Genomic DNA, 26818 nt, shown 5'->3' on the forward strand with positions numbered 1-26818 from the left:
AAGGAGAGAGGTTACCCATGTCCCCCCCTAGAAGATAAGCTTGAGAGACAATTGAGATTTTCTAACAGAGTCCTCCCACCCTCTTTTGTGACCGAAGCAGTGAAGCATAAGACCTCCAACTGGCTGAGGTGCCTCAGTAGCAGCCCGGGCGCAAAAGGGAACCCAGACTTGGCCCGGGCTGGTGGGAAAGGCGAGTCTGGTTCTAAACACCTGAACCGGATCCCTAGGAGAATTGATGTCGAGACCCCCAGGAAACCCATAATCTTCTCTGGGCGATCTCAGGTGCAGGGGATTTTTGTTCATCTACATCCAGAGGCACCCATCCCTCCCAACTCAAGGCATCTTTTCTTCCACAAGTTGTAACCCCCAAATGAGGCCACCTCGCCCCTTTCCCTCCGCCACCTAGAGTCAGGATCAGGTATGGACACCGACCTTCCAATCCCCCTGTCTCCGGCCTTTCTCAAAGTAACCAGGGTACGTGCTCAAGTCTGCCCCAGGATATGCGCCCCCAATTTGCCCCGCAGCGTAAGCCCCAGGCCCCCGGGGCGCTGGGCCACCCGAGCCGCCCGTGCCGCCCTCTGCGCGGTTCCAACAGCTGGCCCCGCCCCCGCCCCGCCCCCGGCCCGCTCCCTGCGCCCCGCCCCGGGCCCGCCGCGCTCTGCCCCGCTCGCCCCTCCGCTGCGTACGACCGCCCTGTCGCTGGGCGGCTCCCGTGGCTCCCGGGGCTCCAGCAGCAGCCCCTCCTGTCTCCATGGCGACACGGCGTCCCAGGCTCGCAGCTCGGAACCCAGCGCGAGTGGCGAGCGGGGCTGGACCTCCTGGTCCGCCCTTCGCGGGATCTCCATGGCAGGGCCAGCGGGTAAGCAGCGCCGTGGTGACTGCGAGTAACTTCCCGGTGCCCCCCGCTACTGGCGGGACCCAGCCCGCACCTTGGACGGCGCCTAACCCTGAAAACTTCTCTACCACTCCAGGTTGGGGCTCTGGAGCCCCACGGCTGCCGAGGCACCGCCCGAGAAGGTAGGATGCTTGGCTGAGAGGAGGGGAGGTCTGCGTGGGTGTGCGTATCTCACCCTGCAGCCAAAATGAAAACCGTCACCTTCATCCCAGGGCCTCCAGCTCCGCCCCAGTTCGCCCAGTTGCCCGCGATTCTTTTAATTATTTTTGCAAACAACGTAATGGTTTATAGGGACGAGCATCCCCTGGCTTGTTCTCTACTTAGAGCTTGTTTGTGAACCATAGCAATGTGAACTTTGGACCTTCCTGATCGCCCAAGAGAAGGGTTTGCACCACAGAGCGCTTCTAAATCCAATCTGGATGACTTGGAATGTCCAAAAATCAAGATTTTGACTTTTGACTCCTTGAACTACTCTGCACCTCACCCCAATAGCATTTAAACAGTATCCAGCACAGTGACACCGGTAGCGTAGATGAGGCTGTTTGTTCTTACCCCAAGAAATTTTTTTTAAAGGAGATCTGAAAAAGATACTTAAAATACTTTATTTAATTCTCCTAAAAACCAAAGTCAATGACTCTCGAATACACACACACACACACACACACACACACACACACACACACACACACACGGGTTTTTATTTTTGTTTCATTAGTCTCCAGGAAACAACCTCAGCAGAAATAATCCTTAACTGTTGAGTTTCCAGAGCTAAATCCCAACACTTTCCTACGGATTCCCACTGCACCCACTCCAGAATTTCAGTCTCTCATGCCTGCCCTGCATTGAAACTGCATACCTTAGCTGTGCTCCCTGCTTCTATGTCCAAGTAGCCTGGGGTTTCGTAGAGGTGGTTTCATTCCCCAGTTTCAGGACTGCCCTTGCAAGGCCAAGCAATACATAGTGAAAGTGATAGGAGTTATTGAGGTGATTTCCTTCTCGTGGCCGTTAGGTTCTGTTGTTATGTGTGTTTACCTGTACAGGAGCCATGGGGGGTAAGTGATCACCTTTTATCCTCATCTTCTGCTTCAATGAGCTGAATTACAGAGAGGTTAAGGAACTGACGCAAAAATTACAAGATCTGTTGAGATTTGAACATAGGCTCCCTCCAGGATGCTGCTGTCCTGCCAAGGAGGAAATGCAGAGTTTATAAGTACTCTGGGTATAAGTAAGTGGTGGATGGTCATCTTATATGCATTTGACACTGTACAGTGAAGTATGTCTGGGTTGTGTTAATCTTCCCCCCACTAACCACCTCTTCATCCATTCTCTGCCAAGCAGAGCACAAGGTTGTTTACAAAAACATAGAATAAAAAAGTAAGATAGTTACATAAATACAATAAAGGGAAAAATATTATGTCTTCCATTATTACAAGAGAAACCTAAAACAAGAATAACTGGGAATTCGAATCTTCAGTGTTAGCAACTCGTTTGATAAATTTCTGTTTGGACTTTGCAGTCCACATGCGACCTGAGTGGCCCCACTGGCCGCTGTTTAGTGACCTGTGCCTAGAGGTGTGTGTATGGGAGATATCTTCCGTCTGCTTGGGGTACCAAGTCTTTAGCTTCTCTTGTTCCAGGTGGATGATGGAATCCAACACAATTCTGTTGATAGACAGACGTAGGCAGTGGCTCACCATGGTCTGTGGGCTGTTGGCCAGCATCTTCTCTGAACTCGTATCTGGTCTCCTTGCCTCTGTTCTCTTTCACATTTACCCTCCACCAAATCTCCGGGGTCAGTTTAATCTTCGGGTCTTCTTTAGAGCCTTGAATTTGGTTTACACTGCCTGATACTAACAGCCCTAACTCCTTAGCATGTGGCAGTTAATGGCTTTTATTCTTTGTCCCCAAATACAGTTCTAGCTTCAGCAGACATTCTCTGACACTGAACTGGACAGTTCATCTATTGTTACCTGGATGTGGCCCCAACTTTGCTAAATGTCACCTTTACAGTGGCATCCTATGGTGAAAGATCCAATCTTACAATGTTACAAGCTTGTGGTTGGGATTCTTTCAATTTATTCCATGTTCGTGTGTGGACTTAATGCTTCTCACCTGACACACCCAGAGGCTATGCTAATCCTACTGTCAAAGCTCTTACTACAGTACCAGGTATGATAGCAAGAAGTAAGAGCCATAGTCAAGGTTTCTTTTTGTTTCAAACGACAACAAAACCCCCACAACTCAGACTTATTTTAGGAAAAATGAGAAGGCTGGGCGGTGGTGGCACACGCCCTTAATCCCAGCACTCAGGAGGCAGAGCCAAGTGGATGTCTGTGAGTTTGAGGCCAGCCTGGTCTACAGAGTGAGAGCCAGGACAGACACCAAAGCTACACAGAGAAACCCTGTCTCGAAAAACAGAAACCAAAACAAAACAAAATGAGAAATTAACTGGTAATTTCCCCATGGTAGGGACAGAGATTGAGTGGAAAGAGGGACTCAGACATCATTGAAGGTGTATGTGTGTGCCTCTTACACATGTTCATTCTGTCTCCCCTTCTCCTCTCCCTTCCTCCTCTCTCCTTTATGTTCCCTCTCTTCTCCCTCTCCTCTGACCTCTCTTCTTTCATTCCTCATTTCTCACCCGGGAGTTCTAGACTCACATTTTCCCGACCTTATGACCATCCTAGTTGAAAAACCTCGGGGAAATTTTGTGTTGAGTTAAGCTTGGATCACAGGCACACCACTTAGGCCTGTTACTGTTGGCTTATGAGTTACCACGGTAGGTGTCATAGTTAGGGTTACTATCGCTGTGATAAAAAAAAAAAAAAAAAAAAAAAACACGACCAAAGCAACTTGGGGAGGAGAGGGTTTATTTGGCTTACACTTCCACATCTTAGTCCATTGTGGAGGTAAGTCAGGGCAGGAACTCCAAACAGAACAGGAACCTGGAGGCAGGAGCTGATGCAGAGGCCGTGGAGGGGTGCAGTTTGCTGGCCTGCTCAGCCTGCTTTCTTATAGCACCCAGGTCCACCAGCCTAGGGGTGGCACCAACCACGATGGACTGGGCTCTCCCCCATCAATCATCAATTAAGAAAATGCCCTACAGGCTTGCCTGCGGCCTGATCTTACAGAAGCCTTTTCTCAATTGAGGTTCCCTCCTCTTAGATGACTTTAGCTTGTGTCAAGTTGACAGAAAACTATCCAGCATAGTGGTGTGCTTGGAACAGTACCTCTACCTTTGTAGTCAAGCAACTAGATCTGGGGACAGACACTGTGTAGTAATGCGTTGTTTGTGGATTCTTGTAGAAAATACAGTTATGAAAGGAATGCAAAAACCAGAGACTAAGTCCCGCGTCTGGATTGCGGCACTGGGGGGTGCTTTCGGGACCACTCAGTTACTGGTCTTCCTCCTCCTCAGTCTTTCCACTTCTGCCTCCACCGCGTGCAGACTCATCTTGGCTATCGCCTCTTGTCCATGTGTTAAAAAGTGTGTGATTGGATCCTGGTAGTCACTATGATCTCAGTTCGGGCGGTATAGAAAGTTACGTAGTAGCCCCTCAGAAGCCTTGGCTATGGCGCTCTGAGGCGTGGACCGGAAGGGAGATGCTGTGTCTGCCTTGAGATGCTGAGCATCTTCAAAGCAGAAAATCCATCGTGGTGTCTCCGCAGCTTAGCACAGACTAGTGTGTTGCATAGCAGGTGCTCATGGAAGGTTTGCTTTTCTGTTTTTGGTGCTGAGGGTGAGATTCAACACATGCTAACTACACAGTACGCTCTTCCCCTAAACTACACCCCCAGCCCAGATTTCTGTCTTAAATAGATGTTGAATATTACATGGGAATTGCAGGCTGTTATAATTATTCCCATTGCCAAAGGGACCGTTGACAGACATGAGTAGAGTCAACCCACAGTCCAAAACCCAGAGGTTCCTTGGGGTTTCACTTTAGTTTCACCCATGTTGAACATTACAGCTTTCTCCATGGCCCAGCGATCTTGGTTGACATGTATCAGTACTTTAGGGCTGAGGTGGCTTTGTAAGTTAATTGTCTTCAAAGCTAGTCTGTTTGTCTCAGGTCACAGCTTCTCTTTTGCTCCCCCAAACAATCTTAGCCCAAAGGACATGTGCCCAGCTTTTCTTTTAGATAAAACATGAAGGTTTTGTAACTGTTTTTACTGTGTGCCAGGCTCGGTGCTAAGCCCCTCATATAGTTGACCTGAACTTTATCTTTACGATGATCCAGAGAAGTCAGCCTCATAACAATCCCCACTTTTCAGGTGGAGAGCTGAAGCTTAAGGGAATTAAGTCACTTTCCAAACTCCCCTGAGTAGTGGGAGCCTGGCTCCTGAGTGTCACTGACTCCGAGAGAATAACTGTTAGGATTAGAGAGGGCAAGTGGGCACATCCTGGGAAACGATACAGCTGGACTGAGAGGAGTCTGGACCTCCATCTGTCTGAGCTCTGTCTGTCCTGATTTTCCTTTCATCACTGAAATGGGAAGAGAACGGCATGCCTGATTGTGCATCCAAGTAAGGACTGCAGTCTGTGCAGCTCTGAAGCTGGAGATGCGGAGGGAGGCTCTGACTGGAAAGGTCGTGCTCCGCCTATCTTACCGGTGTGTCCACAGGACGATAGCAATCTGGGGAGCCTCTTTAGTTCATCACTGTGTTGTCTCCTCCTAGCCTAGAGAATCCGAGGAAACTCTTTCGTTTATCATATTTGGTTTCTCACAACTGGCTTCCCTCAAAAGACGTTGTGCTTTCTGGTACACTGGAGCTCTCTATCAACTCTGCAACAGAGAATGGAGTTAACAACGTATATTAACAACAATACCTGGCTCAGTCAAGGATCCCAGAATGCAAAGCGGGGGTGGAAGGGTAAACATTTCCGCTTTGCTGGAGAATGAGAGTCTGAGAGAGACGATGGAAAAGCAGACAATCCCAACTAATGACCCTGTGCTTTGTTGTCCACAGTCTTGGGCCTGATTTTTGTATTCCAGAAATCCCCAGGTATGGAATAATAACCATTTTAGAAGTTTGGATTGAGGGCTAGGTGTGGTGTCACATATCTGTAATCCCAGCACTTGGGAGGCAGGTGGATCTCTGTGAGTTCCAAGCCAGCTTGGTCTATGGAGTGGGACACCAACAAAAAGTCTGCCTTGGGATGTGGAGCCAAGTGGGGGAACAAGTGAATTGTTAACATATGCTGTAATTAAGTGTGACCTTTTCCATAAGTTAAAAAAATACAATTAAATGAAATTTATCCAGATATTTAAAGGGCTCCATCGTGGGGAAAATCAATCCTATAACTAGGTAACCTAGAAGGCAACAAAAATACTCAGAGAAAACATTCAACTTCTAAGTATTAGTAAATGCATGTGAAGATTTATGAGATACAAATTAAAATATATCACTGGATAAAATAAAAGATTAATTTGTACTTTTATATATTTAAATGATACATGTTTATATATTTGAATAATACTTAATATTTAAATGACTTAAATATTTAAATAATTAGTAAAATTCCATATCCTGAATACGGAGGCCTTCCACCCGCCTCTGACTGACATCTATTCTAAAGATATCCTTCATGGCACCCGCAGACGGGACAGTGGCAGTGCTTGACTTATTCATCATGTTTTAGTTTGTTGAAGTTGGAGAGAAGTGTCAATGCGAGCTGAAATGAAGTTATGATTTTCAGGGTCGTCAGCTCAGCGGAAAGGGTGTCCTAGCCTGCTATTGACTGTGTTTTTAGTCTAGACCTAGAATCCAAGATAATGAACCAAAAAGGTAACAGAACTAGGGGATCGTTCAACACATCACCAGTGTCCCGTGCAGAATCATTTCTGCAGCTCTGTTTACATGAACTCCAAGGGGAGATAAGAAGAAAGTTGGTTTCTCTAGACCAGTGGTTCTCAACCTTCCTAATGCTGTGACCCTTTAATACAGTCCCTTATATTGTGGTGACCCCTAACTATAAAATTATTTTTGTTGCTACTTCATAACTGTAATTTTGCTAGTTATGAATTGTAATGTAAATATCTGTGTTTTCTGATGGCCTTAGGAGATCACTGTGAAGGGGTCATTCGATCTCCACAGGGGTTTCGACCCATAGGTTGAGAACTGCTGCCCTAGACTTTATAACTTCGTTTCTTAGCCCAGATGGATCCATGTTTAACAGCCTACTCACAGTTCTGTGTTTTATTTCACTTGTGTTATCACTTATATAAGTATTTAGACATTTACAAAGTAAATGTCTGGTTTCTTTGTTTTGCAGGAACTACCTAGACAAGAAAGATGCTGTAAAGGTAAAGGATACAGGGCTGGGATGTAGCTCAGTTGGTATAGTTCTTGCTTAGCGTGCAGACAGGAAACCCTGCTTTCAGCCCCGCAGCCTCCATAAACTGGGCATGGTGGCACAAGCCTGTCCTCGCCCTTGGCATTTTTGGTTGTGTAGCTACCCTTTGAATGGCTGAGCCATTTCTCCACCCCAATCCTAACACTTGGGAAGTGAAAGCAAATGATCAGAAGTTCAGGGTCATCCATGGTTACGTAGTAAGTAAGCTCGAGGCCAGTCATGGATGCATAAATATGCCTTGTCTCAAAAAAATAAATAAGATGTATAATGCTGGAGGTTTTGTTCTTGTTGTTTTTTGTTTTGTTTTTAGAATGTTTTGGGTCAGCTTTACCATCAGTTTATAAAGTTTAAAAATGATTGGCTTTAGTATGTATTACACAATAGAAATATTTACATAAAGGCTCTTAATATTTTTTTTCCAAATACTTCAAGCTAAAATAGTAATGATAATTCTAGCTTTTCTTCCTGCTTCTATTTTAGGCACCAAAAAGCAGACAAAATGGCACATTGCTAGTGTTTGATCCGAAGGGTAAATGATTTATTTCTTAGAACATGTTTGACCATGACCTTGTTCTGAATATTAGTTAAGAAGAATATTGGAATGGTTGGATATGATTGTATGGCCCAACAGTAATTCCTTTGTTGTCTGTCTTTCAACAAAAAACCTTAACTGCTTCCAAATTCAAATGTTGTGTTAGGGATAGCACTGTTGAAAAAATACTAAATATTTTTTCTTCTCTTTCAGAAAAAGTGATGATTGACCCAAGCAAACCAATGTCACAGTAAGAAAATGTCCTTGGCCTTCCCTTTTAAGTAATTAGAAGTAGATAATGCAAACCATTGGTCACCTAATTAAACTTGCAAAGGCAGACGTGCATGGATGAACTTCAGTTGTTACTTGAGTAGAGAGAGATTTAAAATGAAAACTGAACTGTGAAAAAAGGGAATACAGGTGATACTCACTTCCGCCTAATGCTTTAATGGAGTGTTTTCTGTCCACGCTGTCTTTTGTTTGTTTAATTTCCACTCTTCTTTCCTGTCCCTTTGATGCGGCTTCCTTCTTTAGAACATCTCTGTAAGTGAATACTCACTTTAAAGTTAGTGTTCTCAGCTCATTTAGCATGCATCGTTATCCTACATAAAGAAAAAAAATCCCCTTGAATGGTTCAGAAACTGGTGTTTGAACATCACAGCGTAGACCAATTGAATGGTTGACTGTGAGGTGTTAGCTCCATTCACAGCATCCAATACTTGATTAAAGTCCTTCATGACACAGTCATCTCCTACCTTCTGGAGGAAAAATTTATTCTATGAAAAATTGCACTTGGAATATTGACCTTAAAACAAATTCCTAGGACTGGAGAGATGACCCAGCAGTTAAGAACCTCTTCTAGAGGGCCCAGGTTTGATACCCAGCCCCCACATGGTGCCTTTTGGGGCACTGCACACATATGATAAACAGACTCTTGGAGATAAAGCACCCACACACATAACATACAATGAAGAAAAGAGGCCTGTGCCAGGCCTGACCACCTCAGTTCGGTTCCCAAGACTCACGTGGTGGGAGGGGAGAAACAACTCCCAGGAATTCACATCTCAGTGCTTCTCAACCTTCCTAGTGCTGCGACCCCCTAATACAGCTCCTCGTGTTGTGGGGACCCCCAGCCGTAAAGTTACTTTCGTTGCTACTTTATAACTGTCATTTTGCTGCTGTTGTGAATCATAATGTAAATTTCTGATATGCAGATGGTCTTAGTAGACCTCTGTGATAGGGTTTGACCCCCTAGGGGTCTCAACCTACAGGCTGAGGGCCGCTGATATATATAGATATAAAGATATATAGATATATTGTCTATCATGCCTGAGGTCCTGGTTCATTTTGAATACTATTGGCTGAGAAAAATTCTACTCTATGCAACATATATTTTAATTTCCTTACTGCAATAGCTAAAATATTCATCTTCAACTTTGTTGCAAACTTTATACATCATATAAATGTATTACTGGAAAAAAAAAAAACTTGAGCTGGACATGTTGGTACATGGCTTTAATCCCGGCACTCGGGAAGCTGAGGAAGGTGGATCTCTGAGTTCGAAGCCAGCCTGGTGTACAGAGCAAGTTCTAGGACAGCCAAAGGCTATACAGAGAAACTCTTGTCTCAAAAACAAAAACAAAAGCAAAAAAAACAATCAAATAAAAAACCCAAACTTGTATCTATTAAGGAGTGTCATGAGCCACATATATGAAGGGCAGGAGACTATATTCAACTAGTAGTTGAGTCTCTCCTCTTGTCACTTAGGTCCTGGGGCTTAAACTCAGTTCAGCAGGCTTGGCAGCAAGTGACTTTCCCAGCATGCCACCCCACCACCCTGTATATTTTGTATCAAAGGGAAAGGATTATGTAACAGAACAATGTCAGAGGACTTACATTTGTTTCAAATTAAAGTTACAGTCCACCAGGGGAAAAAAACCTATATAAATTATTTCCACCTACACACACATAATTCTGTATACCCTGTTATCACACAGTTGGAAGCATACTGGAAAAGCACGAGGTAGGACATTCAATAGTCATGGGGGGTAACAGGTCATTCGTTGGTGGCAATAAGAGCTCTGCCACATTGGACAAAGTACTTGACAGAATCAACTTAAGTCAAAAAGGGGTCCTTCTGCGTTACAGTTAGCACACACTGCATCACAGCTGAGGAGGCATGGCGGCAGGAGTGTGAGGTGGCTAGTCACACTTGATGCAGTCAGGGGCCGGTGCTGCGTTAGCTTGCTTCCCCCTTTTTATGAAGGCCTGAGATCCAGCCCATGTAATGGTGCTGCTCATATTCGATAGCTCTTTTTACCTCAGGTAACTCAGTCTACAAACTCCCTCAAAAGTGAGCCCAGAGGACTGTCTCCTAGGTGACCTAGATCCTGTCAAATTGACCATCAGGAGATTGGGTGCCTTAGGGCTGATGTGGCTGTAGAGGGCAGTCAGTACTAGTCATCACAGCCAGTGTTCTTAGACAGTGCTGAGCAGGGGTGAGACTCAGCAGAGGTGCTCCACATCTGACCCGACGGAGACTCCGCCCCCCGAGGTCACTGCAGCCTAGACCCAGACAGAAAAGCAGAGGGACAAGTCTCTCAGTCCCCATTGCATTTGACTATAAAACTGCCTTTCGCAAGGACAGTGTGGTCAGGTTCCCCGGTGCTCATTCAGGGACAAGAGCCAAGCTGGTAAATTCAGCCAGTGAGTCTCACAGATGTGTGGTGTGACCACCCCAGGCCCCTTACCAAAGGTGAGGGTAAAGAGGGTTAGGGTCTGAAGACAATCAGTGAAATGGAAGACTGCAGGGATCATAGCTCAGAGAGTTAACTCATGCCAAGTCAGGGAATTCCTCAATGGAGCAGGTGGGATTTGGTTATGTAAAGACCCCACCTGTGTTAGGCTAGAGACCACTCTCTCTCTCCCTTTCCCTTCTGAGTCTTCACCCCTGTCCCAGTACAGGGAAAATGGCTGCAGCAAATCCACACTTCTTTGACCAAAGTTGAGAAACTGTATCCATGGGGTTCTGTTACATAACGGTGGTCTGCTATACAACCTTTTATAAAATGGATGCTAAGCTGTTTTTCCCTTTCTGCTTCACTTTTAAGGAAGTGCTGCTTTGGACCAAGACCAAGATTGACAAACAAGCTCTATAGTTCCCCAGCACAGATCTCCCTGGGTGTAGCTAATACATTCTCAACAAAGTAAGATTTAAACAGTTTTTGGGTTTGACCCATGATATATATATATATATATATATATATATATATATATATATATATATATATATATATATATCAATAACTATTTAAGACAAAATTTAAATTGTAAGTTTTCTGAAAATATTATTAATAACAGTTGGGGGACATCTCCTCAATAGGGAGAATAGTCCTTATAAATTAAGGAAAATGCTAAACTTAGGATATCAACCCTTCATCATAACTACATTCTGCTGGGTTGTCTGACTTCGTAGCTTTCAAAACTACTTAAATATCTCCCATATACAAAGGATGTTAGTACATACAGTAAAATCTGAAATCTTTCCTCCTCTGTCACTGTTTTGTAGACAATGAAGCTGTCAACTGTTTTCTTAAGTGGTTAGAGTTCTTATTACCATGAGCATCATTTTTCTTCTCAAAAGGAAGTCAGTAGGGTGTTTTCTGGGGGGAGGGTTGTTTGTTTGGTTGGTTGGTTTTTGGTTGTTTTGTTTTGTTTTTTTGAGACAGGTTCTTACTAGGTAGCTCAGGTTATCCCAGAACTCACTATGTACACCAGGCTGTCCTCTAACTCACAGAGACCCGCCTGCCTCTGGGGTTATAAGCCTGGGCCACCACACCTGACTAAAGTCAGTAGGTTTTAGTTGGAGAAGATTGCGTTTCTGGCCTCTGATTCTTTGACAGTCTACACCGTAGACTCTACAGGAAGTTAGAAGGGCTTTGTGCTTTACTGTTAAAATCATGACTGGGTCAGTTCTCAGGTAGGTTTTGGTCATGGGTGGTGTGAGCATGGTTGCTGCTTGCAACAGTAGCATTCCATGCAGCCACAGGACAGTGAACTTGTGTGTTTAGGATTAATCAGAGCACTTTCAACTCCTCAAATCCTCAGAACTGTGCAGGCTAACTCCCCTACTCGGGGATGTAAGTTAGTAGATCTGACAGCATACTACCGCACAGAATCCTGGATGTGTACGGTCTCACATTGATTTCAGTTAATGCCAGCTTTAACAATGTCTTTCTTTTCTTGGTGGTACATAAAAACAATGTCTTACAATCACAGCCTTAGCATCTAAGAGTCAACAAAATACTATCATTTAGTGGAGAAAAGGACATGAAAGCTCTTTTCCTAAAGCTGATATGGCCATATGTAAGTCCTAGTGATCAGTTTTATGGTATCCTCGCAACAACCCTGCCATCCCAGGAAAAGGGGGGGGGGCTTTAGTGAGTTCTCACTATCAAGTTTCTCAGTGGATGCTCTGACACACTTAGAAGACTAAAGGATCAGATGCAGAACACACGTAAATGTCTTCCCTTGACTTCTTCATGTCCAGAGAAGGATGTTTGTTGGTTTGTTTTCACGTTTATCTCTTTTTGAAGATGTTTTGAGGTTAGTGTACAAAGCATGAGGCTTTGTCATGATGTCTCCACACATATCATCATTTGTTCTCAGTTATCCCCCTCCCCACGGCCACTGCTCACCCCTGCAGCTTGCTCCCCCACCCATGGCCACCGCTCACCCCCTGTGGCTTGTTTCCCCTTCTCCCCATCCCGCCCCATCAGCCTCCATTTCTACTTTTCTTTTCCATGTATTTTATTACCTTATTTCCTACTACTCTTGAGATTGCTTTCTTCCCCTTCTAGCTTCATAATCTCTGAACATGTGAATAAACACACACACACACACACACACACACACACACACACACACACACACACATTCATGTAATTTTAAACCTGGATTCTGCATCAGAGAGAAAACATGTAGTATCTGTCTTTCTGGTTCTAGCTTATTTCCCTTAACATAGTGATTTCCAGTGCTTCCATTTTCCTGCAAATGTTGTGATTTTATTTTTCTTGAATGGCACAACTTATTTATTTATTTATTCATTCATTCATTTATTTATTTATTTATTTTGAGGCAGGGTTTCTCTGTGTAGCCCTGGCTGTCCTAGAACTCACTCTGTAGACCAGGCTAGCCTCAAACTCACAGAGATCCACCCGCCTCTGCTTCCCGGGTGCTGGGATTAAAGGCATCCATGCCACCACACCCGGCTTGATGACACATAACATTTCATTGTGTATATGCACCATGTGTTTTCTTTACGTATTCATCCTGTCTTAGGTTTATATTGCTGTGATGAAACACCATGACCAAGGCAACTGAGAAAAGAAAGTATTTAGTTGGGGGCTTGCTTACAGTTTCAGAGGGTGACCCCATGCCCATTATGGGGGTGGTATAGCAGCAGGCAGGCCAGAATGGCACTGGAGCTGAGGCTCATAGCTGATCCACAAGTTGCAGGCAAAGAGAGAGCAAGGCTGGGCTTAGCATGGGCTTTAGAAACCTCAAAGCCTATCTTCAGTGGCACATCTCCCCCAACAGGGCCCCACCTCCTAATCCTTCTCAAACAATTCCACTAACTGGGAACCAAACATTCAAACATATGAGTCTATGGGGGCCATTCTTATTCAAGCCACCACACATCCACTGATGAATATTGGTTCCACTCCCTGGCTATGGTGAATAGTGCAGTAACAAACATGGATATCGATTATCTCTGGGGTATGATGTTTTAGAATCATCTGGGTAAACAGCCAAGAACAGGGTAGCTTAGTCCTAGGGAAGTAAAGGTTCCATTCTTGCCTCTCCTAAAGAATGATAACAAGCTGGTCAACCCAGTTGTAAAATCCTAACCCCAGGGCTAGCAAGAGGGAGCAGAAGGTAAAAAGGAGCTTAGCACACATCCTGACTTCATGAGTTTGATCCCCGGGGTGCTCCTGGTGGAAGGAGAGAACCAGCTCCTATAAGTTGTCCTCTGACCTCCACACACATTCCGTGATATATGTTCACACATATAACACGTGCAGAGACAGGGATGTAAAAAGAGAGAGAGAGGAAGGAAGGGAGGGAGGGAGGGAGGGAGGGAGGAAGGAAGGAAGGAAGGAAGGAAGGAAGGAAGGAAGGAAAGAAAGAAAAAAAAAGAAAGAGAGCAGAACCCAAGATAACTGGCTGTTCAGACCAGTCTTTGAAGGGACAAAGCCACCATGATTTAAGAGGGAAAAATAATACTTCATCTTTTGGTGTCTTTCCATGCAGAATTTTTTGAAGTTTGAGAAAGAGACACACTGGAAGATTCTTAACCCCTCTGAAAAGGGACTTGGGTTGTTTATTCCCAAACATAGGTGTGCTTCTCTGTGAAGGGGGTGCTATATCCAGAATGCCTTGTCTCCATGTGCTGTTATTGACATGAAATTTAAAATGGAAAACACTAAAAGAGGCTGTTTTGTGACTGTGGGGTTAATAGTAGCGTTGGAACCTCACTTAAAGGATAGCAAGAACAGGCATCTATTTACATTTTTTTCAAAAAAGCCATTCAAGGCCAATTTTCCTAAATGGTTTTATGTCACCACATCATGGTGAACCAAAAGCATTTTCATAAGTGATTCTCTTACATGCTCTGTGTTGGAAGTCTGAAAGGATTCTATGTATTGTTGCATAATAATAAAAAACACAAAGCAGAAAGAGTTTTTCATGAGCAATGAAAATTATACTTTTCCAAAGAGCCAACATTCTATTTAAGTTCATGTTTGGTATATTACATTATTATTTTCTTTGAAATATAGTAGGCACATGTGTTTTATGAACATTTGAACATTGAACTATAACTGACGAGATGTTTCACTGTCTGCTTTAATGGTTAGAAAAGAAGCCTCTTCTAAGAAGATTGAAGATAAAGTCTCTCTAAAAAGTACTGAAAACAAACCATCTTCAAGGAGTGTTGAAAATAAGGATGTCTTAACAAATCGGCAGTCTGACCCGTGGTCATCTTCCTACCTAAAAGAAAGTGCAGGTAACAAATGGCATGTCTTGCTGGGCTAAATAATTGTGGCTTCTCTTTTAGCCCAACTATCCATGGCCTTTTGGACATGAGTTGACAACATTGTAGTTCTAAGGTGGGTCAAAGGAAGCAGTAATGAACGGTTCAAACTCATATACTGGGATACGTGGTATACAGCCAGATAGGCATCTGTGATATATGTTATATAAGATGATCGTTACAGGGCATTTAATCCTAGAATGGGTTAAAACACTATGACAGCTTACCAAGCCAGAGTGCTAAGTACCGGTTTAAAATCTGGATACAGTTGTCAAAGCAGACACTGACCTTTCTCTTAGGAAGTTCATGTTCTAGAGAGAGATCATCGGCCAGTTCTTAAAAAGTAGGTGTTCATCAGTTGAAGAATAGATACAGAAGGTGTGGCTTACTTACAGAAAGGAATAGTTTGGACTTAAAAAAAATAAACGAGATCATGTCATTTACAATGTGGATGGAACTGGACATCTCAATATTAAATGAAACAAGCCAGGCAGAGAAAGGCAGTGACTAAAAACGCTCTCATCAGTGGGACCAGTAGTTTAGACTGGAGAGGGCGTTACCACAAGCTGGGAAGAGAAGGGACAAAGGAGGGCTGAGGAGAACCCAGTCAGTACAGCTAGAGATAGGAGCCTAAAGTGCTGTTAAACAGTGGGATGACTAGAAACTTAGCAAAGTTTCTCTGTGTAGCCCTGGCTGTCCTGGAACTCACTCTGTAGACCAGGCTGGCCTCGAACTCAGAGATCCGCCTGCCTCTGCCCCCCGAGTGCTGGGATTAAAGGCGTAGACCACTGCTCTCAGCTGAATGCAATTTTTATCAATCACTTGAAAAAAATAAACATTTTAAACAGCAATATGAAACACCAACACGAAAGATAATTTGAGGCTCTAAGAGGGGCCACCATGAAATTAACGGACCCAGGAAAGAACACGGTGGACCCAGAGATTAGGAAACCTTCACAATGCTGAGTGTCTGTGAAGCGAGTGAGTCCATCCCTGTGATGTCACCCTTTATGACCTCCCTCTGATGTCATCAGTATGGTGAGGTGGTACACAGACCAGGTGTGCTTTGGAGGGGCAGGAGGTTGCCATTCTGTGGAGACTATGGATAACACAGAAGCAGGTAGATGGGGACCCTCAGAAAGGCTAGTGGCGCGTTTCAGGCTGACGCATTTGACTTTGAGCTGGTTTTCTCTTCTTTTTTTCTGGTCTGTGTGTTCCCGGCCTGCCTACCCTCATGCTCTTTCCTGAAAGTCGTCCTTTTCTTTTCTATACAAGTGTTTGTACATCGTTTGGAGTACCTCATGGCCATGATCTCATCAAAGAAGAGAGGCCACAAACACAGAATCTTTCAAGAAGGGGCTGAGTCTAACTGACTCAGTCTGAAAATATGAAATACTATACAAAGCCAAAGGCACACCCCATAGTGCTTCCCATAGGGGGCACACTAGAAGAAACAAAGTATTCTTTTGAATTGCCCTCATAGTACATTTTAATGTATTTTAGGAAAGAATAATAGAACGTAGTTAAGAGTATCAATTCTAACCAAACTGACTCCCAGACCAAGTGGGGTTGCTACATGACCTTGAATAGGGGACCAAGTGGGGTTGCTACATGACCTTGAATAGGGGTTGTTTCACCTTTTTCCCCTGTTTGTTCATCAGTAAATACGAATAGAAACACTACCCAGCTGGAGAGATGGCTTGAAGGGTAAGTGCACTGGCTGCTCTTCCAGAGGACCCAGGTTCAATTCCCAGCACCCACATGGCGGCTCACAACTGTCTGTAACTGCAGTTCTAGGGGATCCGACACCCTCACACAGATATGAATGCAGATGAAGCCAGTGAACACAAAATAAAGAGCCATCTCAAAGAGTTAAAAGGAAAGCAAAGAGAAATACTACCCATGTCACTGGGAAGATGACAACGATAAATGAACTGATGTGTAGACAGATGATGTGTAGACAGATGGGAGCAGTTATGATGGGTTTTGTGTGCTGGTTGTTTTAATATGTCAGTTTCACAGATGCTAAGAGGATCTGGTCCAGATCAACATCTAAGCTTTCCACTGTTTCTTAGTTACGTGTGCTCTGTTTAAGGTGAAGCCGGCAAGGATACGGTCCTTGCAAAGCAGGAGAAAGTTAGTGAATATTGCCTTCAGGACGTTGAGGAGAAGTTGTCGGATTCAACAGATGGTGATGGTGAAGAGGACACCAATGACGAAGATGAGGAAGGCCCCTCTAAAAAGGAGACTCGTGCCCCGCTAGAGTTAATGGCAGAAGTAAGTTTTTGCGTCTGTGTTATCACTAAAGAAGCATACAAATACCAAAGTAATTAAACAGGAGACTCTGTTATTAGGTAGAGTAAATGAACTAGTATATATTCATTATTTTTAAATTAGCCTATTTCTTTGAGGCATCATCTCTCCCGAAACCTGGAGCTTGCATTTTTTGGCTCAGCTGGAAGCCAGCAAACCCCAAAGATCCTCCTTTCTCCATCTCACCCCACCTACATCCAGAGCTAGGCTCACAGGCATGGACAGAACTCATGCTTGTTTCACAAGTGCTTGGATCAGAACACTGGTCCTCCTTAGGCCTGTGAAGCAAGCACTCATAACCACTGAGCCTTCCGGCCAGCCCCCAGAACTTAATTATCAATGCTTCGATGACTATTAAAAGTGTATGGTGATTCAAGGAAGAAAACTAAAAATAACATCAGAACCTGGAAAAATTACACACAATGCAAGCTGAAGAAACTAGTTAAAATTCAAATTAAAAGAAATAAGTTACTATAACAAGCACTGGATATTTGAAAAATGCACAGACAAACCAATGCATATCATAATTTAAATGAAAGCAGAAAATCCTGGGCCTGGGGGCGCATCCCTGTGATTGCAGGGATGGTGGGATCTAAGGAAGGTGGGAGCAAGGAAAAATAAAAATTCAGTTCTCCTGTGCTACAGGAGATACCAGCCTGGGCTACTTGAGATCTCATCTCAAAAAAAAAAAAAGTTAAAAAAATAAAGTACAGCTACAAACGGGAATGAAAATAAAAACATTGGAGTTGGAGAGATGGCTCAGCAGTTACGAGCACCTGTTGCTTTTGCCGAAGACCCGAGTTCGGTTCCTACGTGTGTACACCCGCCTGGCAGCTCACCATTGCCTGTAACTTCCAGGGGTTCTGATACCTAATTCTGGCTTCTGTGGACACCAAATGCACACATGGTGTACATACATACATGCAGACACTCACACATACACATCAAATAAAAGCAAAATTAAATAATTTTAAAGTGAGAATTCTGTTGCATAAGTAGATATGGTGTTTGTAAATATGTGAGGAAATGACAACATGGATTAGTGGTCATCAGAAAAGTTTCTCAGAGTTTGTTTACATTAAGGGAAACATTTCATCACACTTTTATTTATTAGTGGGGATGGGCACGTGTGTTTCACAGTTCACATGTGGAGGCAGTTCTTGCTTTTCACCGTGTGGGTCCTGGGGATCGAACTTAGACCATCAGACTTGGCCACAAGCACCTTTACCAACTGAGCCATATCACCAGCCCAGGAAAACAATGTTTAAAAGCCTTAGGGTAGACATTGGGAAAAATGCTAAAGAACTGCTTCTTAAATTGGTAAATAGTTCTTTTTCCCAAGTCTGGAAGTGAGTGAGAAGTGTCTCCTCATTTCTCAGGGGACCTGGCTTTGGCAGTGTATACCTTCACTTGTATACGGTTCAAAAGCTTCCTCACACAAACAAATAATAGGGTGTTTATTTTATTAGAAGCGATATAAAGAGCTAACAATACAATATTGTTCTGGTAAAAGTATACTCTAAGTAAAACTTCAAAGAGACTGGTCAGTGATGGCATGTCAGCTCAGTGGCAGAGCATGTTCTCAGTATGCACATGACCTGGGATGTCAGCTCCATAGTAGAACATGTGCTCAGTATATACAAGGCCCAGCATGTCAGCTCGATGGTAGAGCATGTGCTTAGTATGCACAAGACCCTGAATTGACCCCCTGTTCCCAATTCCCAGCAGATAAAGACTATTTAGTGCCATAGGGGAAAACGATCACAAATTGTGGGGTTTGAGTTTCCAGATAATCTCAATACATATGCACATAAATGCCCATTTATTTTTGTTGGCTGATTGGTTAAAAGCATCGGCTGCTCTTGTAGACAGTCTGGGTTTAGTATCCAGCATGCACATGGCTGTTCACATCCATCTGTAACTCCAGTTCTATCGTGATGCCCTCTTCTGACCTCCAAGGGCATGCATGTGGTACACATATATACATGCAGGCAAAATGCTTGTGCACATAAAATAAAATATTTTTTAAAAAAATATATATAGATGTTAAAAGTAATTACATCTCTATATATTAGAAGTAGAAGTATTTTCAATTAGGGACAGAATGTATTTATTTAGCTTATAAAATTCCTATTTGGCAAGTATGTACTGTTTTTTAACCAGCAAAAGCAAAAAATAGTACAATCAAAATGATGATACCTCCGAAGTGCTGGTAGATACTGAGTTACGTGGCGTTAGTCCACAGTGCTGGTAAATACTGAGTTACGTAGCGCTAGTCCACAGTGCTTTTCAGATTTATTTATTGTTTGTGTGTGCTTTCACGTGTTCCTGTGAACCACACACATGCAAATGTCCTCAGGTCAGAAGAAGACATTGGATCCCCAGGAACTGGAGTTACAAATGGTTATGAACCATGATATGAGTGGTAAAAACAGAACCTGGGTCTTCTTGAGATCAACAGGTGCTCTTAACTGCCTAGCCATCTCTCCAGCCCTGACAGTCTGTTTTAAACTAGTGATAGTCATCATGGAAAACTGACCCTGAACCAAAGAAATACTTAAACAGTAAGACCAATGTGATACCAGTTGAATCAGCCTCCTTGTTCTCAAGTTGCTAAGTAACACACAGACCTTGTGGCTAGGCAGAAAGGTTGGACTATCTCATCAAGCTCCATCACACATCTTCAGATTACAGACTTGGGTGGAGAGATGGCTCAGTGGTTAAGAGCATTTCCATCTCTTCCGGAGGACCGGGAATTTGGTTCCCAGCACCCACACTAGGTGGCTCACAACTACCTATAACTCCAGTTCCAGAGGATCCAACGCCCTCTTCTGACCTCTGCAGGTACCTGCACTCACAGATGGCATATATTCACACAGACATATACACACGAATAAAAATAACAGTATTTAAATATAAAAATACAGAAGTGTGGTTAGTTGACTGACTACAGACTAACTCATGGAGAAGTGTGTAAACATTAAAAACAGAATAACTACTGGGTGGTGGCAGTGATGCACGCCTTTAGCCCCAGCAGCACTTGGGAGGCAGAGGCAGCCAGAACTCTGTGAGTTTGAGGACAGCCAGGGCTACACAGAGAAATCCTGTCTTGAACCCTGCCCGCTCCCCAAAATCGGAATAACTAAGCATTAGTCAGTATTTTTAGGAAGTTTATTATAATTGCCATTGAAATTCTGTCTTGAAAGCACTCATGTGAAGAATTTGTTTTCCAGTTCCTGAGAGCAGAAATGGGCCGAGACTACCAGCTGGCAAAGAAGTTATGTCAGATGAGTAAGTACAGAACACTCACCTCCTCCAGCCATCCCTTTGTTTCTAGAAACAGATCCCGTAATACGAAGATGGCTTGACTATCCCCGTCAAGTGAATGTTCTGCTAAGGTCTCAGGGATCCCTTAGGAAAAATGAGTTCAGTTGTCTGTGGACTCACTGGGACTCCTAGGGTACTACTTTGTGTACTAAATCAAAGTAGATTAGTAGACTGGTCACTGTCCTGGGAAACAATCATCATGACATAGGAGGCAGTCAGTCACTTTATGCTGCTAATTTCAGAAGAGTCAGGGGGTATGGGAGTCAACACTAACTGAACATGGGTTTATTCCACAAATGTTCAACCCTCCTTGGGTGCCTGGTGCTGTGTGAGAGCCTGGAAAATCAGCAGGCCGCTGACAGCAATCCCACAGTCAGGTCTGGTGTCAGACAGAAAGTAAACTAAGTAAATGGTGTGTCATAAATGGTAGGCGCTATGGAGAAACCAGAGTAGGGAAGAGGAAGGGAAGGTCCTAGGTGGTCAGACATTTCCATAGCATGGGAGGCCTCCCTCAGAGCTCGAGGACAGAACTGAACTGTAGGAAGCCAGCCTGTGAGCATCGAGAGGAATGAGGTACAGAGCAGGATGAAGTACAGCTGTGTGAAGGGAGGAAGGCAGCCACCAGAGACCGGGGTGGCTCAGGCTGGGCAAAGGCAGCTGCTAGCATCTGAGGCTAGAGTCATGGCGTGAGCACAGGGCGACACAGACCTTTCCCCAGCTGAAGGACCTTGGTTTGCCCTGTAGTAGGTGGAGAACTCTGGAAGCTTTGAATCGGGAGATATCTGGTCTACCTTATCTTTCTATCTGGTGTTCGGTGGTTAGAATTACTCAAAATAGTTGGCGTTTTCTTTGTGTTTAAGCAATGGGCACTTTGCTGAGTTTCTTAGATCTGTACTTGATAGTTTCATCAAGTTCAGAATGTTCTTGGTCGTTACCTTTTCACACCACTTCTGTCCTGATTCTTCTCTCCCCTTTTCCTGCAGTTACATGCAAAAAACAAAACAAAACAGAAACAAACTTGTTTAGTGGTACCTGACATCCATCTTATACTCAGCTCAGCTCTGAATTTAACATTTTAATTCTGTGCTTTATTTTAAGCATTTTCTATTGACCTATTTTTTAGTTTTCTTATCCTCCTTCCCTCTGTCCAGTCTGCTGTTAAAACTATCCAAGGAGTAAGCCGGGTGGTGGTGGCACACTCCTTTAATCCCAGCACTCGGGAGGCAGAGGCAGGTGGATCTCTGTGAGTTCAAGGCCAGCCTGGTCTACAAAGCAAGTTCCAGGACAGCCAGGGCTGTTACATAGAGAAACCCTGTCTTGAAAAAACAACAAAAAACTATCCAGGGAGTGAATTTCAGAGGTTCTATTTTTTAATTTTACAGTGTTTCTTTAATGATTTGGAAAGATCTCAGCTCTTTACTAGTATTGAATATATTTCCAATATATTTCCAACCACTCTGTCCACCTTCTCTCTTCCCCTCCTCTCCCCTCCCCTCCCTTCCTCTTCCCTCCCCTCCTTTCCTCTTCTCTTCTCTTCTGAGACAGAGTCTCTGTATGTAGCCCTGGCTGTACTATAACTCACTGTATGGATCAGGCTAGCCATGTAGATAAGGCTGGCCCCACCTTTTCTTCTAATATGGCGGTCATGGTTACTTTAAAAAAGAAAATGGCAACTCTTTTCCTCACTAATAACAAGACCCAAAATGGTGACTGTGATGGACTTTAGTAATAAAGGAGGGTCCCCACCCTGACACAGCATTTCATTACTGGTTAAAACAGGTCTCATGACCCTTGTAGCACTACATAGTTTACATCAGAGGTAGTGTGCCTTGTCAGTTCTTGCAAGCACTTTTGACCTTTTGAGTCTTTCAAGTAAAATGTTTGGTGTCCCACACAGAATTTCCAATCAGAAGGATTCTTCAGAGAGTAGAATGTCCAGTAAGTCCAATTTTAAGGGGCATGGTGAGAGTCAAACCCAGGGTCATGCTCAGGCTAACATGTTCTCTACACCGGAGCATGCCTTGCCCCCAGCCCTCTAATTTTGTAAGGGAACTGAGGCAGAAGGAGGTAGGCAGCTGCCGTGGCCCTCTTCACAGTGGACAGTGGTACAGGAGGGTGGGACCCAGCCTCTTCCTCCAGTATCCTCCTCCCCAGCACGCAGTGTAGACGTGAGTGATTCTACGTCTCTCACTCCCAACTCCATGGATTTCTTCTGGAGCCCAGTGAGGGGGAAATTATTCTTTTCTTTTATTTCTGTACCCATCAGTCATTTCAGCAAACCTGGCTGAGGCTTACAAAGTCTCAGCACCAGTATCATACCCATCAGGCAGTTCTGACCCACAGCCCCGCAGTGCATGGCACAGATGTTAGATACTCAGTGAGGTGCTGGTGACCTGCTGTGAACTGTGAACATCCACTTTAGGTCCATGGGACTGAAAAGTTTAAACTGATCTGTCTTCACGGCATTATATCCTCATGACATTTCTTCTTCCCCGCCCTCTCCCTTTTCCTTCCCTCCCTCCTGCAGTTACGCATTGAACACATGTTCTGTCCCAACATTATGCCGGAAAGAGACCAGGGATCCAGGCCCTGTTTGCTAAGCGGTTTGTTGTCCCATCTCGGCTCACCCATTTACACTGCTCACATTTCTGCCTCCTAGCCTGTAATACTTGTGTCTAGGTGTAAAAGGGTCTGCTTCCTGTCCCTCTGTCTGCATTCACTTACTCTGACGTTTAGGGGCTCCGGCTATGTGATAGACACCTGAGTGGGGGTACAGCTGTCCTTTCTGGTTTAGTTCCCCCACACTGAGAAACAGAGACACAGCCCTCTGCTTCACCACCCCAGACCCTCAAACCAAAGAAAGCCCCCCCCTCCATGTCGGAAACCATCCACTAATCCTGGAGCTATTCTTTTAAAATAGTAATACTAACGACAATACCAGCTGAGACGTATTTGCGGTTCTACCATGCCCCAAGCCCTGAGCCACTGTTACAAAGTAGCCAGTATGGTGGGCAGGAGGCGGAGCCGGAAGTGCAGGCTTGAATACTAGAACAGGACCCTGAAGCATCCCTGTAGGGGCTTTTTCTTTCCCAGGGGCTCAGATTGGATCCTGTCTCCCTTCCAGAGGTCCATCTTAGTAAACAACCTCTAACACAAAATGCTAGGAATGTCCCTCAGCTCGTCACAGACCCTCTTAGTCACTCTCGGAGTGAGGACAGCCAGAACACTAGACCAGGTGTTGCTGACCAAGCTTTAAAACGCCCATTCCTTCACTCTCTGGAAACTGACGGCTGGAGCAGCCAGGCTGAACCGCAGGGATAGCTAATCTCGTGTCTGATCCTGTGAGATGATCCTAATTCCAACAGGAAATTTTCTCAACTGTTCTGAGGATTGTTAACCTGTTCCACCAAAATGAGTCCATTGTCAAAGACACTTGGAAACCCTCAGTCTGAATATGTGAATGATTCAGTGAATCCCGTGGTTACCCCTCCATGTAAACCTCGTCAGCTGTATTTGACTTAGTTTGTCAAGCGGATGTGTAAAGAAGCACGTCAGAGAAACTACTCTACAGAGAGGCTTTGCCTCACAGAAATAATTTAGACTAACGATAAGCATATTCCAGTCTAACTTAAAATATAGAAAGAAGTACTTTTACAAGAAAATAATGGTTCTGAAGACACCCAAAGTCCTTGAAAGGAACTTTGAGCAGGCACATAGTCCAACTCAGACTGACGGTAAATGTTAGTCACGTTTAGTGGAGTCAGATAGTCGCTGGCGTGGTGAGTTGAGGCGAGGGCCAAGGGATCACTTCGTCTGAGCCAGTGGAGCCTTGAACCATGCACAGTCAGCTCTCACACACAGGCAAATGAATAGCACGCTTGGTATTTCAGTGCCCCCTGGGGGCCACCAAGATACTGCAAGAGAGTGAAGTGGGTGTGTGGAATAAATGCAGAGCACTCCTCAAGGCAGGTGGGAAAGAAGACAAGGGTGCTCTGAAGGGTTTTAAAAACTAGGGGGACTCCAAAATGAAACTGTCCTCTAGGATATTGGTAGCATATCAACAAGCCCCCGGAAAGCAGGCCAAAGGAAGTAACACAGTTACAGTGAGGATCAGCACAAGAGAAGATTACAAGAAATAAAAAAGGGCCCTGAAGAGGGGAGATGGTTGAAGCAGGCGGTGTGGCTGGGGTAGGGACTAGGGAAAAGTTGTCAGAACAGAGAGAAAGTATGGTTTCCCTACTTGAAACCCTGGCGCTTCTGTCATGGAAGAGCTGGTACAAGGAAGAAAACTACTCTTTGGGGATAGATGGGACCTTTATGTCGACGCCGTCATGCAGACATGGGGTGGGTGAGATTGGAAGGGGGTAGCAGACCTCCTCACCCAAGTCTCCGAATTTGGAGACTGTTGCCCTTTGGAGAATTTGATCCTCAGAGTCCTTCCATTGCTGGCCTGGGAAAAAAGCTGTACTGAGGAGATTGTGTTCTTTCGATAGGAGGTAGGAAATCCAGGGAGCATCATTTCTCTTATAAAACACCGCATACAAGTGGAGAGTTTTCTTCGTACTCAGATATACCTGGGATAGAATTATGGAAATTCTTGTTTTATTTGCTTTCGCCTGCTCTGATTGACAGTTCTAGTCTGTCTCACTCTAAGGGGCTGTTTGCTCAAACACTAGATATTAATAACATGTTCTGTTATCTATTTTCAGTCCTAATCTATGAACCAGAAAATCCTGTGGCCAAGGAATTTTTCTCACTTATTGAAGAAATATTGCTAAAGGGTAATTTTAAAATTTGAATTTGTTTTTTCCTCATAGAACTGTAAACAGTGGATTTTTTTAATTATTATGATAGATTGTGAAAATACTTCTTCAGCAAATATTAAGGAATGTCTAAATCAGTGGTTCTCAACCTTCCTGATGCTGCGACTCTTTAAAACAGTTCCTCACGTTGTAGGGACCCCCAACCATAAAATTATTTTCGTTGCTACTTCATAACTGTCATTTTGTTACTGTTATGAATTGTAGTGTAAATATCTGATATGCAGGATATCTGATATTCAACTTCTGTGAAAGGGTGGGTCACCCCGCTGAGGGGTCGAGACCCACAGGTTGAGAACCACTGGTCTAAATGGCTATTTTGAATGGTGTAGTAAAATCAGCTTGTCTTCTATGAGTGAGAAAGATGACTGCCCCATTCTCTCCATGGGGTGGAACTGTCCAAACAAAGCCAGCTCCCTTGAACATGGAAAAAGCAGAACCTGTAACCATGCCCATATGTTACAGTGTTACGTGTGTCTCACAATTTCCAGAGATGCCAGGACTCTCTAAATTAACCTAAGTCAAGTTCCTTTATTCTATTTCAGAATTTCTTTAACTTTTTACAAAGTTTGGTTGGTTTGTTTTTGAGACAGAGTCTCAAGGACAGCCCTGAAATCATGATCCTCCTGCCTCAGCTTTTTTTTTCGAGACATGGTTTCTCTGTGTAGCTTTGCGCCTTTCCTGGAACTCACTCTGTAGACCAGGCTGGCCTCAAACTCACAGAGATCCGCCTGGCTCTGCCTCCCGAGTGCTGGGATTAAAGGCGTGCGCCACCACCGCCCGGCGTAAAAATAACTTTTACTATTGGCAAAGAAATCCTTCAAAAGCCAGGCATGATGGTACACGTGTAATCCCAGAACTCAAGAAGCTGAGGCAGTGCCGGGCGGAGGTGGCTCACGCCTTTAATCCCAGCACTCGGGAGTCAGAGGCAGGCGGATCTCTGTGAGTTCGAGGCCAGCCTGGTCTACAGAGTGAGTTCCAGGAAAGGCGCAAAGCTACACAGAGAAACCCTGTCTTGAAAAACAAAAACAAAAAAAACCAAAAAAACAAAAAAAAAGTTATTTTTACAGACCTGCGTGTTAATTTTGAACCCACAAACATCTATCTGGTAGTCAACATAAATATGTTGACTTTCTTGTTCTGTTTTGATCCTGCACCAAGTTAAGCTCACTGTCTATATTCCTCAAAATACATGTTTCGTGGTACAGGGAGCTGAGATGTGAGAGTTTTCTGAGTGCAGGAACATCGGAAACGCAATTAGCGTCTCTTTCCTTCTGTGGCAGAGAAAGCTCAGAAGCGGGAGGAAGACGACGAGGACAGTGAGGAGGCCACTAGCAGTGAGAGCGACGCGGAAAGCAGTGAGGATGGGAGTGAGGACAGCTCCGATGAGTGTGAAGACGGGTCCTGAGGGTCGCTGCCGTGGAGAGTTATTTTCAAGAGTGTATGCCATGCAAATGCAAATATAAAGAAGAGAGCCGCT

At 44.3% G+C, this 26818-nt stretch overlaps 1 protein-coding gene across 14 annotated transcripts; it reads left to right on the forward strand.

Annotated features, from left to right (window-relative positions):
• Positions 1–26818, forward strand: Erich2 (glutamate rich 2). Of its 14 annotated transcripts, XM_059260645.1 has the most exons (12): positions 1–859; positions 972–1017; positions 5867–5902; positions 7173–7203; positions 7734–7782; positions 7999–8035; positions 10896–10991; positions 14703–14839; positions 16971–17155; positions 20425–20482; positions 25228–25299; positions 26622–26818. In XM_059260645.1, the coding sequence occupies exons 1-12, from the start codon at positions 421–423 to the stop codon at positions 26744–26746; spliced, it is 1311 nt and encodes a 436-aa protein (XP_059116628.1). In that variant the 5' UTR covers positions 1–420; the 3' UTR covers positions 26747–26818. The 14 variants fall into 14 exon arrangements, with proteins under 14 accessions (XP_059116628.1, XP_059116633.1, XP_059116629.1 ...); XM_059260646.1 differs by lacking the exon at positions 5867–5902 and having other exon boundaries at positions 2–859; XM_059260647.1 differs by lacking the exon at positions 972–1017 and having other exon boundaries at positions 2–859.

This window comes from Peromyscus eremicus, chromosome 4 (assembly GCF_949786415.1).
Source record: "Peromyscus eremicus chromosome 4, PerEre_H2_v1, whole genome shotgun sequence".
NCBI classification, from domain to species: Eukaryota; Metazoa; Chordata; class Mammalia; order Rodentia; family Cricetidae; genus Peromyscus; species Peromyscus eremicus.

Bases quoted from the DNA above. Each gene is read 5' to 3' on its own strand.
- Erich2 (XM_059260645.1), top strand. From the start codon at position 421: ATGGACACCGACCTTCCAATCCCCCTGTCTCCGGCCTTTCTCAAAGTA. The intron at 8,036-10,895 runs GTAAGAAAATGT...TTCACTTTTAAG, and splicing joins CCAAGCAAACCAATGTCACA to GAAGTGCTGCTTTGGACCAA. The intron at 17,156-20,424 runs GTAAGTTTTTGC...TTTGTTTTCCAG, and splicing joins CGCTAGAGTTAATGGCAGAA to TTCCTGAGAGCAGAAATGGG.